The sequence below is a fragment of the Heptranchias perlo genome, chromosome 25, assembly GCF_035084215.1.
Source record: "Heptranchias perlo isolate sHepPer1 chromosome 25, sHepPer1.hap1, whole genome shotgun sequence".
Classification (NCBI taxonomy): Eukaryota; Metazoa; Chordata; class Chondrichthyes; order Hexanchiformes; family Hexanchidae; genus Heptranchias; species Heptranchias perlo.
In genome coordinates this window covers 42,326,674-42,342,047 of record NC_090349.1, presented here as the reverse complement: position 1 = coordinate 42,342,047, position 15,374 = coordinate 42,326,674, and the positions used below count along the sequence as shown (strand labels likewise).

The window sequence follows — 15,374 nt, the reverse complement described above, 5'->3', positions numbered from 1 at the left end:
TCTGTTGAAAGCATAGGCTTCGATGATGCAACAAATTGCAAGTGTGAGTTTCATGCTTTTCCAGCGTTTGTACTAAGAAAGGTGTAGGAGCCTGACTTGTGTCCTGGTGTCATTTTATGCTTTCAGCACCAATGGAACAGTCATCAACAAATCCAAAGTAGTGAAGAAACAGACGTATCGATTGCAGAATGGAGATGCGATTTATGTTGTCTACAGGAAGAATGAGCCAGATCAGAGTAAGGATAATACAGAATAGTATGGGAAAGTGTACTGCACATGGTTGGAAATAACCCATTTATGGTTCTTAAACTAAGTTGGTGGGTCGGGATCGGGTTGGAATATGAATGGCTGCTGAGCAGTAGGAAACAGGCTGTTAACTGTACTTGGCAGTTAGTTATCGGCTTGTTCATTTACACTGCTAAATAACAGTTGTAAGTGTGGACCATCTTATACTTCCCCTGCTCCTGATCAAAAGGTTGAGCATTTGTCTCTTGAGGCTGCAAGCTACTGGAAGTGCCCGTTGGACTGTAACCCAGCAACGAGCCAATGCCTTCAGACGGGGAGAAAGCCAGCAAGAATCTTTGAAGTGTGAAGTTAGATGTTGCATTATACAATGTGAAGAATTGCAGAGTCTGGGTAAATTTTTTTGTGACTTGCAAGAAGAAAATCTCAGCATGGTTATTTTGTAATTGTTAAGAAAAATGGATTGTATTTCAGTCTAATTTTCTTTCCATTATGTAAATACCCCAACAATTTACTTTCCCTTCTAAAGTACATTTCTACAGATGCCAGCCAACCGTTGGGTATCTTGTCCAAATAGCTATTGTGTGAGTGTAGACTCGAGTGTAAGCGGGTCATTTGATTGTGGAGCGATATTGCAACTGAACTTAATTCTGTTGACACCTGCAACACAACTTGCATTTATATAGCGCCTTTAACGTAGTAAAATGTCCCAAGGTGCTTCTCAGAAGCGTTATCAAACAAAATTTGACACCGAGCCAGGTAAGGACATATTAGGACGGGTGACCGAAAGCTTGGTCAAGGAGTTATGTTTTAAGGAGCAGAGAGGTTTAGGGAGGGAATTTCAAAGATTAGGGCCTAGGCAGCTGAAGGCACGACCGCCAATGGTGGAGCGATGAAAATCGCAGATGCTTAAGAGGCCAAAATTGGAGGAACGCAGAGATCTGCAGTGTATATACATACATTTTCTAGCAGATAGTAATGATAAATTTGACTGACAAATTTTCCCCGGCCCTCCCCCACCCCTGCACCCCCCCCCCCCCCCCCCCCCACAGCCAGGAGACAGTTCCTGAAGCCAATTGCACCCACACCAGCCAACTGAAGTTGTCTGCTACAGTTTAACTTTTTTGCACTGTTTCCTCTGTTAGTGATGTGGTTATGTTAAACAAAAAGTAGCTTTTATGTTAATTTTAATCTTATTAATTTATTTTTTAGATGTTGCCTATTTGTACAAAGCACTGAATTCTGAGGAGGAAAACATGGGAGACCCTATGGGTAATTAAGAATTAAGTTTCTGATTAGATTTGGATGGTAATACAGTAATATATGTGAACTGTATTTGGTTCTAGCAATGGATGAAGGAAAATGTAAGCAGAAGCAAGCTTCAGACTAATGCTATAATGCTTAATTCCATATAATATTTGGGAGCTATATGCTGGTAGGGTGAGAGGAGGCTCGTGTGGAGCATAACCACCGGCATAGACCAGTTGGGCCGAATGGCCCGTTTCTGTGCTGTAAATTCCAAGTAATTCCGAGAGATATCTTATGAACCCAGTGAGTGCTGCAGTATTGATTTAAAATGAATAGAATGTTACTTGTGAAACTGGGCTCTTTTCATTCGAAGTCGAGTTTAAGAGTTAATAGAGGTGTTCAGAATTGAGAGTTAGATAAAAGCAAATTGGGAAAAATTATTTTTACTGATCCGTGAGTAACTAAAGGGCATAATTTTAAGATTGTCACTAGAAGAACGGGAACGATTTGTGATTTTTTTTTTTATAAATGAGTGTCTGTCGGACAGAGGCAGAATCAGAATCCTTAATAGCTTGTAAAAGGGAAGTGGATAAATATTTGAAAAATAATAAAATAAGCATATGGGGAAAGGGCTAGGGAATAGACTTTGTGGTTAGCTCTTTGAGAGCTAGCACAGGTGTGATGGGCTGAATGGCCGCCTTCTGTGCTGTAAAATTCTAGGTTTCTCTTCTATTTTGTTCACATAGCTTCAGCAGAGTTCATAAAATGACACACAATTAGTACTCCGTGAACCATAAGACTTCATAATAGGATGAATTGACTCAATGCCTGTCTGAAAATGGAGCATCATTTACTTACTCATGGTTTCCATGTACAGGATCCTCTTGCATTACGGTTGAGCAGATTATTAAAGAAACCTCGAGCTTAGACAACAGCTCCGACCAAACAGCAGTCACCTTCCCGCTTTGTTCCAAACAAGTTGAACATCCATCCCGAGAGGAACCACAGCCATGCACATCTTACTATGATCCGTTCTGTACCTTTAAAACCAATTCCGACACTGTTGAGCCAGCTGCTTCCGCCATTCAGCCGTGCACTTCCTCCACAGGACCCGTGTCCACTACTGCTGGGCCTTCAGTGCTCACACGTGGACCTAGTTGCTTAGCAACATTTTGGACTTCATGTCCAAAGCCGCCTAGTCCTGCTTTAGCACCTTCAAGGACTCTGGTGAATATAGAAGGCACACCAGGACCTGAAGCCACTAAGTTATCTGTTTCGGATGTCCTGGCCAAAGAGGAGGATCTAGAGCCAACCAAAAAGAAGCAAAAAAGGGGCAAGTATTTACCTTGTATGTTTGTGTAATGAAGATTTTGTTTCCAGAGTTGACCAATTTAGACTCTCCGACATTTCACCCCCCCCCCCGGCCCCCGTTTAGAATTTTTGCCCCCGAATCTCCTCCTTAACGAGGCTGGGCCCCATTCCATGAGTGTCTTCAGATCTTTGACAGTTACATGGGTAAGATGGGTATAGAGGGATATGGGCCAAGTGCAGGCAATTGGGACTAGCTTAGTGGTATAAACTGGGCGACATGGACATGTTAGGCCGAAGGGCCTGTTTCCCTGTTGTAAACTTCTATGATTCTATGATTTGTTGTCCTTACCCAGGTGGCCTGAGCTAGGGAGGGGTAATATCAGACAGGCTTCCAACTTCTGATTGCTCTCCAGTTACCCCTGCATATGTGTGAATGTCAAGTGATGATTATGATGCCCCCTCCTGCAGGAGAATAGCCCACCACTTCTCACTGTGTAAGTTCCCATGAAGAATGAGCCTTTGGGAAGTTCAGGAGGACTGCTGGCATTGTGCCCCACCCCTGCACAAGTGACCTGTCTTAAGGAGAGTAAGAATAGGAAAAGAAAGGGGGAGGGGGGGGGGAGAGAAAAGAAAGGTGGTAAGGAATTGTCCCACCTTGAAATGAGGAATAATTTTTAAAAAGTGGAACAAAAACATAATGCTAGAAATATACAACAGGTGCGTCTGTATCTGAAGAGAGAAAAGACCGGTTAATGTTTCGGGTCTAATGGTCTTCACCAGTTCTGGTGAAACAGAGACCTGAAGAATTAACCTAGAGTCTTACAGCACAGAAGCAGGCCATTCGGCCCATTGTGCCCGTGCCAGATCTTTCTCTTTTCAGATGCTGGCTGACCTATTGTGTATTTTCAGAGTTTTCGTTCTTTTTAATTCAAAGATTGGATTCTGTTTTCTTTTGCCCAATACAACAGATAAGTAAGTGAATTTTAATATTTGCATCCGCTATTAAAAAACAACTTTTAAAATATTTTAATAGAGAATGATGGAATTCCAGATCCATTGCTACTCAGTGAAGCTCAGAGTTCAAAGGCCAGACATGAAGAACAAGGGACCTCAGAAGGAAAGCAACCAGACAAAATGGAGGAAACACTCACCTGTATCATCTGTCAAGACTTGTTGCATGATTGCGTCAGGTACACTGAGATTTGAAAGCTTTACAAACAGTCCTTTGTGTAAGGCAAGCTTCAGTTTTCATCACTTGACAAGTTTTAAAATCATAGGACTTTATTTAAATTCTTTACCAATACCTCAAGACTGCAACATAACGGTATTTTTAATAGTCGATCTCCAGTGACAATTCATACGATGAGACTAGACTCAAGTGCAGTCTCCAGGAGAAGTGGGGTTTGAGGATGGGGGATTACTTGAACATATGAAAAAAAGGATAAGAAAAGACCATCTGGCCTATTAAGCCTGCCCCATCCCGATAATGTGCAAAAGACATGCAACATTATATCCTAAATGCACTGTTCCTAGGAGCAATCGTTAGTGATCGATAAATCTCATTCTAATACATGCTTATTTGGTCATTTTTGAAAATCTGTTGCTTGAGAAATGTTAACTCTGAGAATCGTAGAATGACATAGCACAGAAGGAGCCTGTGCCGGCTCTTTGAAAGAGCTATCTAATTAGAAATGAGTGATTGGATAAGTGCTAGAACTTTGTAGCTCAAGGTGCAAAAGCTTCAGTGCATCGGTAAATCCCGATGGTTCTAATTTCATCCCTTTTGCTCCTCTTGTTCAGCCTTCAGCCATGTATGCACTCTTTCTGTGCGGCATGTTACTCTGGGTGGATGGAGCGATCGTCACTCTGCCCAACCTGCCGCTGTCCTGTTGAACGTATCAGCAAGAATCACATGGTGAATAACCTGGTGGAGGCCTATTTGCTGCAGCACCCAGGCAAGTAATTACTGCACTAAATTCAGGTGCACTCATTTATTTGGACAGGATGGGCCTGTATTGTGTACTGATGTATTGTGTACTCTAAGTGTTCAATGTTATGTGATTTTGGGGGAAGGGAGGAATCTCGGGCACGAATTTCAGCCTTGAGTTTTGTAATTAGTCATTAAGATCAGTGGTTAGCTGTGAATCCAGGTCTCGCTCTGAAATTGAAATCGGCGGCCACTTGCTTGAATTTTCCCAGTGCACGAGCTGGACTCTAACCAGAAGAAACTTGTGTTTCAAATGCGAACCCTGTCGATAAGTAGGAAGTGGAACGCTGTGTGAGTTCATGGCCTGTCCTTTCGAGACAGAATAAAATTGAGGCAAATGGACAAGAAGGATGTGGGGAGGAGGAGAGAGACCGAATTAGAAACAGTGTTGAATAATGTAGGAATGTTGGCAGATTCACAAATGTGGATTCCAGTTACTGACTTGGAAAGTAGTTCCATGAGAAAAATGCATCTTAACAATAGGGAGTGACTTAATGTAACTAACATGAAGAAGTACAATTATAAAATCTCAAAAATAAGTATAATCACTACATTGTCAAAAAATCTGTTGAGCATGCGATAAGTCACCCGACAGCAATGGGTAAACTTGCTGTCCCAATTTATGTTTCTTGCTTGAATTGTCATAATTTCTTTACTGAAGTTCAAGGTGGTGGAGGAGGAGGAGGAGGAGGAGGAGGAGGAGGAGGAGGAGAGGGAAGGAAGGAAGTCCTCAAAAGCAAAAGTAACTCCTTTGGTCACAACACTGATCAAAACTGTGATACTGGTTTGATGGTTTGTCTTAGTCACATTTGTGTGTGATTTATTATTTTAGAGAAGTGTCGGAGTGGAGATGAACTGCAAAGCATGGATGCCAGGAATAAAATAACGCATGACATGTTACAGCCTAAGGTTAAAAGGTCATTCTCCGATGAAGAGGTCAGCTCCGAGGATTTTCTGGAACTGTCTGATGTGGACAGTGAATCTTCTGATATTAGGTGTGTTTTTGAAATTTCTACTTTCTTTGCACAGGGAGCAAAACACCCGATTATCAGACAGTCCTCGTGTCTATTGCAAAAGTGTGTGATTATTGGCTAAGGTTTGTATAGTCCTAAGAAAACCCAGATGGTGGGAGAAGAGACTTTGAACAGCAGCAAGTGGTCTGCTTCATAATAAATTTGAGTATCAAACTTTTACTGAGCTGTGGGCAGACAGGAAATTTGGCATCCACAAACTGACAAAGCTTTACTGAAATTTGGCTAAACATCATAATTCTTGTCAAGCTCTTAGAATACTTTAGCTGTAGTGTCATAAATATTACATAGAATTACATAGAATGTACAGCACAGAAACTGGTCATTTGGCCCCACTCGTCTATGCCGGCATTTATGCTCCACATGAGCCTCCTTCCACCCCTCTTCATCTAACCCTATCAGCATATCCTTCTATTCCTTTCTCCCTCGTGTTTAACCAACTTCCCTTTAAATGCATCTATGCTATTCACCTCTTGTGGTAGCGAGTTCCACATTCTTACCACTCTTTGGAGAAAAAAAAGTTTCTCCTGAATTCCCTATTGGATTTATTGGTGACTGTCTTATATTTATGGCCCTATGAATATTGACTTCTAAGTGCACATTAATAGTGGAGGGAAAAGCTAACATTGTTTTTTGAGAGTCTATGTATGTTCTCATCCTGTCCTCTCCTGAAGGTGTTGCTGCCTTGCTAGAACAGTTCATGGGTGTTGGGCACCCTCTACAACTTTTCCCAACTACCCATTATTCAGATCTAAGCATCATCAGGCTACTTAGTCATAGGAGCATTTCAACCCAGGTTTGATTCTGTCCTCTCCCAATGTATGCACAAGTGCACCATCAATGGGTGTGTCACTGGATAGCAATGAGAAAGAGGAATCCTGCATATTTTTTTTCTTTTTATTCTCCCTCCCCTTCTCTTCCAGGTGCTGAAGCCAGTTGTATTGCCCCAGTTTCAGCTTTGGATGAGATCCACTAACTTGGTACAGACGAAGGGATCCATCCTGGGTCTTTTCTGGCCTGAATGGCTCAACTGCTTACTGAACAAATTTGCTGAGCTATTGAAAGATAGAAGGAAGGAACTTGCATTTATACGGCACCTTTCTCAACCTCGAGACCATCCCAAAGCACTTCACAGCCAATGTAGTACTTTTGAAGTGTAGTCACTGTTGTAATGTAGGGACAGGCAGCAGCCAATTTCCGCATAGCAAGGTCCCACAAAAAGCAATGTGATAATGACCGAATAACCTGTTTTAGTGATATTGGTTGATAGATAAAGATTGTCCAGAACTCCAGGGAGAACTCCCCTGCTCTTCTTTGAATTGTGCCATGGGATCTTTTATGTCTACCTGACAGGGGCCTCAGTTTGATGCCTCATCTGAAAGGCAGCACTCCCTCAGTATTGCACTGAAGTGTCAGCCTAGATTATGTGCTTAAGTCTCTGGAGTAGGGCTTGAACCCATGATTTTCTGAGGTGGGAGTGCTGTCACTGGGCTAAGGCGGACACCTAATATGTTGTAACAGAAAATGTAAAGAGGTTGCTGTACGCCTTTGGTGTATTTTGACTATGTGATGGTTCAACCCACCCTTCTAACTGAGAAAGATACCATAAATGTGGTGCAGAAGAGGAAACTGAGGCATAAATACAATGGGAACAGATTTATGATTGTACATCACATTATTGGTATCTCACAAGCTGTGTGTTTGCAATTTTTTCCTGCTCTTTACCAAGTTACAAATCTTAGTGTAAAATTTAAATACAGTTTGATATCTCTCCATGGTTGACCACATTTTAGATTTTGTATCCGTTTTCAGTCAGCCATACATTGTATGCAGACAGTGTCCAGGATATAGGACCGAGAGCAATCAGTCTACTTTCTTGCAAGGCCAGCATGGTGCAGCCTGTGAGTTGCCAAGTTTCAGAACAAGTGATGCTCCGTCAACTTCTACCAGTATCCCTGTCGGTAAGTGAACATAAACCATAATGGGCAATACTCGTATTACAGTTGCATATCTCAGCAAAGCTTAAAGTTGGGGGCTTGTTTAACTAAACAGTTGAAGTCTGGAAAATGCATCCTTTGACCAAGAGGATGAGGTATATCTTTATCAGTATAAAGGGGGTATTTTGTTTTTCTCCTCTGATTTCCAGCACTGTACGTCCATTAATTATTTTGAGCTGTGTTGAGGGAGGGAAGGGAAGTTTGCATTTAAGGGAAAGCTAGATAAGTGCATGAGGGAGAAAGGAATGGAAGGTTATGCTGCTAGGGTTAGATGAAGAGGGGAGGGAGGAGGGTCATGTGAAGCATAAACACTGACAAGGACCTGTTGGGCCGAATGGCCTGTTTCTGTGCTGAAATGTAATTCCTCTGAGGGACGGGGAAATGAATTGAATAACCTTGGCTGATCTTGTATCTCTTTGTGATTGGCTGGAAAACAAAGTTGTGAGAGACTTGAGAGAAAGTCGAGCACCTGTTGCCAGCTGAAGAATAATGTGAGTAGTGTCGGAGATCTAAAAGGAGAGGAGAAAACAAATGTTACACTTTGGAGAATATTAGGGATGTAAGTGGCTGTGAAAGGAAGGGGCAGGAGCCTAATAGTGTTTGATGAGCCAATCTGTACCTTAGTGTGACAGGGTGAAGGCTCTCTTACACTCAGTTCTTTATATTGGGTGTAGGTTGGCCAGCTGGCTGGGAATTAGCCCATTTTAACTTCAGGCTGAAAAAGTCCAGTTTTTCAGAGGCAGGGGAGAGCAGAGGGAGGAGTTTGAAGGGGAAGCTTGATCCGTGCATGTGTGGAAGACTGCATGAAAACGTTGAGATATTAGTTTTGGGCTGCAAAAAACAGCATGAGGAGTAAAAGTGTAGGATGTTTTCGACAAACCAAAATAATCTGGAAATAATAGTGAAGATGTGGATAATAGTGAGTGGAGCTTGGTACTAACTGAGTAAAGTTTGTAAAGTCAGTCAATCTTTAGTGCTCTCGTATAGTTTAATAACTGTATTTTGAAAGATCTCCTGAGCAGGAGCCTGCAGTTTTTCTGGGTAATACACATTCGACACTGGCGTATCCAAAGATTTAACCATAACTTGAGTATTAATCGTTGCAAAAACTAAGTTTTTGAACACTTGTTTGTGGAAATCTGCTATTTGTCATAAATGAGTAATTGCCACCTCCAGCCCAATACTGGTGAGCTGAAAGTCACAATAGGAATTGGCTATATCAATGTTGAAACGTCAGAGCTGGAAAGTCACGAAAATTACAGCACTGAAGGAGCCCGTTTATCCCACGGTGCCTATGTCTGAGCTAGCTTCTCTATTTTGCAGCATCCTGTTAAAATGTTTATCAATTGCATTTGAAATGTTATAGTTCCTGCCTCAATAGCCACTTGTGGCATTCCATGTTCTGATAACCCTCTGCGATAAACTTCCTTTTATGTTCTAGTGATTATTCTTAGTCTATCCGCCAACCAGTGGAAACAACCTTTCACTGTTTATTGTCTCAAACCGTTAATCATTTTGCATACCTCTATTAGAGCTATAAAAATGTTGATCATAAATGACATTGGGGCAATCTGATATATGTAACTGTATCCATTAAAATTCTCACAACCTTTTATAGCAGTTGTGAATGAACTGTTTTACATTCAACCATCTGCTCAGCATTTTGTTTCCTACTTTGTTTAATTACGAATACAGTGATCGTTCATTTCACAGAGTAATCGTGGAAATAATCTGATTCTCATGTTTGTTTTCACTGCTGAATATATTGAACTTAAATCGTGTATTTTCAAATTGTCTAAGTTTTGCAATCCTCTGTCCAGTGAATTATTTTGTACATGTCCTAAGTTTGCTAACTGTATCTACGCTGTCTTTTAAAATATTTTTTAGCTGTCCAGGAGTACACCTGCCCCGCTCGAGGTGCTCACATGATATGCACTTGCTGCTTTCAGCCGATGCCCGACCGGAGAGCAGAGCGTGAGCAGAACCCGACCGTTTCACCTCAGCAATGTATGTGGTCAGTTTGCAGCATCTTAAGTTTTCATTAATTGCCCTCCTATCAGGCTACTCCAAAAAGGAAATGGGATTTGAGATGGGCCTCAGCGACTGCGATCTCTGACTCTGCTTCCTTGCCAGTTGAGTGGCAGGTCTTGTCCAGGGTCCCAGGACTTGAGCACCACCAAGACTTCAGTTTGCGTAAAACTTTAGTTAGAAATTGAATTTTAAAAATGTAGTTAGTATACTTTAGCTTAGTTCAACCTTTTAGCTGATACGAAAGTCTAATGTGTGTTTGTTCTGGAATGTAATTGTCAAGCCTGATTGGTCCCCGTTAATCCTGTGACTGGCCCACGTTCACTACGTGGCATAATCGGAAACCAGGAGAAACTCTAATTGGATATTCACTCACATACAGACGCAGAACTTAATAAAATGAAAACTGTTAATCAGTGGTTAAAAACAAACCATTTAAAGTCATGTCCAAAGATTATTTGTACTTGTGCTATTTGAGGTTTAAGCATTTATCACTAACCGTGCTCACGTTCCCAAAGTGTTTCACAGCAAATTTTAAATTTTTTTTTATTTATTTGTTCATTTTGTCTTTTAAAAAGCATTTGGACAGTTACATGGGTATAGAGGGATATGGGCCAAGTGCAGGCAATTGGGACTAGCTTAGTGGTATAAACTGGGCGACATGGACATGTTGGGCCGAAGGGCCTGTTTCCATGTTGTAAACTTCTATGATTCTATGGGATGTGGGCGTCACTGGCGAGGCCAGCATTTATTGCCCATCCCTAATTGCCCTTGAGAAGGTGGTGGTGAGCCGCCTTCTTGAACCACTGCAGTGTGGTGAAGGTTCTCTCACAGTGCTGTTGGGTAGGGAGTTCCAGGATTTTGACCCAGCGACGATGAAATAATTACTTTTGAAGTGTAGTCACTGTTATGTGGGGAATTTAACTTTTTTTCTTTATGCTAGTTGTTGAATTTGATGAAGTTCGGGTGCTGCGCTAATAAAAAGTTAATACAGCTTAGTGTAAATGTGCATGCCATCATGCAGTTCCCATTTAAAGCCTTGGTAAACTTGCGATCTCTGACAGTGGTATAGAAAAATCAGATCTTTATCTTCAAAACCAAAGGCGCAAACCTACATTAAAACGGCAGGTTGAGCAGAACCTTTCTCTGAAATCTGTGCTCAAAGCAAAGAATGAGCCCCTCTCCACTGTTCCCTGTTAGCTGGATTTCTAGCCTAAACAAATGCTCTGTTCAGCCCTTTCTATTATGACTAAACTATTTTGTAGATAGATAAAGGTCAAGTAATTCTGAAAATGTGTTCTTTCTTCCTTCCAGGCACAATTTGTTTACGGACCTTCTGCCACATGTACTGGGGCTGCTCTCGAGTGGGATGCTCTGGCTGCTTGGCGAGATTTTGTGGTAGAGAAATACATTTTCTATTAAACATTGTATATACTTAAAAGGTCTCATTTGATGATGAGACAGTCAAGTGGCTCAGTTTAGATAGATGTTACAAGTCCACTTGATGCTCGGTTCCGTAGTTCGACGTGAATTCGACTTGTCAGTAAATTCTATAATAATAAATAACAAAAACAGAAAAAGCTGGAAATACTGGAAATTCCGTTTTTTATTTTAGATTTCCAGTATCCACAGTATTTTGCTTTTGATTCACTAAATTCTACAGTTCGGTGACAGGATTTTGACTCGGGTGATTTGTTGATTCTCTTTCTTGACTGTTGACTGTCGGGAATGTGGGATTCTAACTTTGCCTCGTATACTTTGTAACTGTGAGGGAAATCCATGCCAATGAATGGAAAAAAATTTTTCCCCACTTCTCAAGCACCATCGAAGTTTCCAGTACAGCAGAAGGCCATTTGTCTGTGCCAGCTCTTTTCTAGGATGATACAAAACTAGTCCTACTCCAAAGCCCTGTAGCCCTAGTTAGTTTTTCTAGGGAACTTTATGCTAACCCCAGTCTCTGAGGAGCAACTCTGAAATTCTTACAATGTTTTTCTGAATTCTAAATCTGAATTTAAGAGCTGGTTCTAACCGAATAATTTAATATTTTTGACAGATGTAAATTTTGGAGAAAAATGTTTGGATGGAATATTAAACAACAACAGCTATGAATCAGACATCCTGAAGGTAATATGCCCTCTTTAAATATAAATGGAAATCTTTTTTGCATGCTTAAACACAACCCTTTCATATTTTTTAATACTTTTGTTTCCTGTGCCTGTCCTTGGTTCACTCTGGAGTACCTGCTCACCACTGCCCAGTCAGGTGCTAGACTGCGATTTCACATCCCTTTGATGGTGGTGCTGTGGAGAGGTGTGTAAGAGTGACATGAAATGGCTCTGATCATTTTCCCCATCATTCAGGGAGAAGAGCAAGTCTTTAGGAATCCATAATGTGGTGAAGCCCTGTACTACCCACTCCATGCTTTGAACATTTATTACACAAAGGTAGAAAGAAGAAACTTTCTTTACATAGTGCCTCATCAAATGTCTAAAAGATCTTCAGAAGGCAGTTATTGGTTGTAGCTAAACGCAGTAGCATTTTGAGCAGAGCAAGATCTCTCGCACAGCGTCGAGATGAACGGCCAGTTAATCTGTTCTTGGTGTTGGTTGAGAGGACTCCTGGTCAAGATACCAGGAGAGAGCACACTTGGAGTAGTGTGCACAGTTCTGGTCTCCATATTATAGCAAGGATATAGAGGCATTGGAGAGGCAAAAAAGATTCACAAAGATGATACCAGAACTGAGAGGATATACTTATCAGGAAAGGTTGAACAGGTTGGGACTCTTTTTTTTTCCTCTAGAAAAGAGAAGGCTGAGGGGCGACCTGATAATACAGGGTAGTTGTAGAGAAAATGTTTCCACTTGTGGAGGAGTCCAAAACTAGAGGTCGTAAATATAAAATAGTTGCTAATAAATCCAGTAGGGAACTCAGAAACTTCTTTACCCAAAGAGTGGTAAGAATGTGGAATGCGCTCCCACAAGGAGTAGTTAAGGCAAATATCATAGATGCATTTAAGGGGAAGCTAGATAAACACATAAGGGAGAAAGGCATGGAAGGTTATGCTGATAGGGTTAGATGAAGTAGGTAGGGAGGGAAGAAGCTCGTGTGGAGTATAAACGCCGGCATGGACCAGTTGGGCCAAATGGCCTGTTTCTGTGCTGTAGTTTCGATGATGTAAGGAAGACTCCCAACTCTTCGAATAATATCGTGGGACCTTTAACATCCTCAAGTGGGATTTGAACCCACAACATCTGACTTGAGAGGTGAGTATGCTACCAACTGAGCTAAGCTGATCGATCAGTTAGCAGGAAGTTGGCATTTTGGTAAGACATTGTGTCCTGGGTTCTCTGCTGAGACCACGCACCTATCCTTGCCGAGAGCAGAGGCAGGTTAGCTGCTCCCAAGTCTCCTTGTGGTGCTCTAAATCTGTATTCCCACAACGGTGCACATCTGCCTGATCACGTTGACTCCTCTAATGGGCTGCACAAACAAACCTGCCTATATTATTTTTAAAATACAAATAACCTTCTCATTAGTTTATCCTTCACTTAAAGGATTCGATCCATCATCCAGATTGTGCAGGAGAACCATAGCATCCCTTCAAAAGATTTTGCTTGCTGCAGCCTGACGAGCGATACTTGACATCTTTTAACCCCCGTCATCAAAACACAACGTCATCTTTTTAAAGAGTTGCTCTTAGTCTCTTTGTCTGTGCTGAACCAATAAAAAGTTAGACTTGACGTTGATTTTAATGAGCATAATTTAAAGTTCTGAACTGGATGCCACAGATCCCCTTGCATGAAATAATACTGATTTAACCATATTCTTGTATGGCTTTTCATTACCTTTCAGACGTACCTTGCATCCAGAGGCCTTACTTGGAAAGAGATGCTACAGGAAAGTCTTTTGGCTCTTCAGAGAGGAACATTTGTTCTTACAGGTATGTGTAATTTGAACGCACAATTAGAATTGAAATGTTGATGGGTTGTTGTAAAAAAAAAAATGAACATTTAAAATAAGGTAATCCTACAGTGTAATTAACCCAATAGGTGACTACAGCAACATTTTATTTTGATCCACTTTGATATTAAAATAGATATTGTCTTGAATCAAACTTTTAAGTGATTGCTTTTCTGTGCTGTCTGTAAGACAGTTATATTGTGTATTGGATATCAAAGCAATCCTAGCCATCTTATGCCATGTAAGTGAGACATAGTACATGGAAACTTTGAGTTAGAGAGAAAAGTGCTGTTAGCTAACTCTTGACTGTTTTGTGTTTGATGTTTTCCAGTGTTTAACACATTGGAGAAGTTTGTGATTGTGCAAGCTTACTTTATAAACAGAGGACTTGGGTTTAATTCCGTCAACAAGTACTATCTGCATTACCTTATCTTTTAATTTTTTTCAAAACAGATCCTCGTGTTTCAACAAATACTGTCCTTTGTTACTGTTGTGGACTACATAGCTTCCGTGAGCTGGCTTATCAATATAGGCAGAACGTTCCTGTTGCAGAACTTCCAGGTTAGATCCATTTAATGACTGGTCAGCAGTTTTAAAGAAAGAATTCACTTGCATTTGTATCATTCCTTGTCATGTCCTGAGGATGTCCCAAAGTACTTGACGATTGATGGAAATTTTGAAGTTCAGTCCCTGTTACATGGGCAAAATTTTATCGTTTATAAAATGTGAGAATTTAGGAACACCACCAATAAATGAACAGGTGTGTCTATTCATTTAGGATTATGTGGCAAATCGGACAAATTAATACAATTATCCTCATTAAAATGTCCTGACTGATTTTTTTGGCATTTATTTTTAAACCACCTTCCCAAATAAATAAAGTAATAGCTGGATCAATCTTGTGCATTTTCAGGATTACAATGAAGCTAATAAACTGAAATTTTGTTTTTAGCAAGAGTCTTGCTTCTCAACAATGCTTATAAAGCTTATTCTCAATCTCTCTGCTGTTTTGGGATCAAATATGTAAAGATAAAAGAATACATCCCTTAATTAGAAATGCAATGTACTGCATTGAGTTCCAGTTTATTATAGTTCAATATGTACATCTACAATTGTGAATCAAAAAGCACGCTGTCATGTGTGCACTGGCTTTCAGCAGGACACATGAGTCGACCTGACTTTCTCTCCTATGTGAGTGTGCATGTTGGATCCTGTGCAGTACCAAGAGGGCTGTAGAGTTCTTTCAGAATAAGCTTGTGATAGTCTTTTCAAGAGTGATTAGTTTAAATTGCAACTAATTGATCTTTCAGGGTCTGTGACTACACGTTCAGACTGCTACTGGGGTCGAAACTGTCGCACACAGGTTAAAGCACATCACGCCATGTAAGTACCACACTCAGGTTAATTCAATCTTCTCTTAGTGTTGAGAAAGTTTTAAACATTTTGCCCATCACTTTCCAGTTTGTCTTGATGCCTAGCTGGGACTCAATGAAGTTTGCTATTGTCACTTAGTAATTTGAACAATAAAGGTTAAAGGTTTTAAAATAGTGGATCTCCCATGGCATTGCT

At 40.8% G+C, this 15,374-nt stretch overlaps 1 protein-coding gene across 3 annotated transcripts in view; it reads left to right on the top strand.

The window, feature by feature from the left end:
- chfr (checkpoint with forkhead and ring finger domains, E3 ubiquitin protein ligase) overlaps positions 1 to 15,374 on the top strand; it is a 43,848-nt gene that overhangs the window by 13,988 nt on the left and 14,486 nt on the right. For 2 of the 3 annotated variants that reach the window (XM_068006167.1, XM_068006165.1), the window contains exons 3-15: positions 127 to 236; positions 1,456 to 1,515; positions 2,369 to 2,824; positions 3,836 to 3,992; positions 4,603 to 4,757; positions 5,622 to 5,784; positions 7,633 to 7,781; positions 9,705 to 9,824; positions 11,160 to 11,243; positions 11,899 to 11,969; positions 13,698 to 13,785; positions 14,259 to 14,366; positions 15,116 to 15,188. In XM_068006167.1, the coding sequence (XP_067862268.1) occupies positions 127 to 236; positions 1,456 to 1,515; positions 2,369 to 2,824; positions 3,836 to 3,992; positions 4,603 to 4,757; positions 5,622 to 5,784; positions 7,633 to 7,781; positions 9,705 to 9,824; positions 11,160 to 11,243; positions 11,899 to 11,969; positions 13,698 to 13,785; positions 14,259 to 14,366; positions 15,116 to 15,188 (1,794 nt within the window). The remainder of the gene's footprint in view (positions 1 to 126; positions 237 to 1,455; positions 1,516 to 2,368; positions 2,825 to 3,835; positions 3,993 to 4,602; positions 4,758 to 5,621; positions 5,785 to 7,632; positions 7,782 to 9,704; positions 9,825 to 11,159; positions 11,244 to 11,898; positions 11,970 to 13,697; positions 13,786 to 14,258; positions 14,367 to 15,115; positions 15,189 to 15,374) is intronic. The other variant, XM_068006166.1, reaches the window with a different exon arrangement.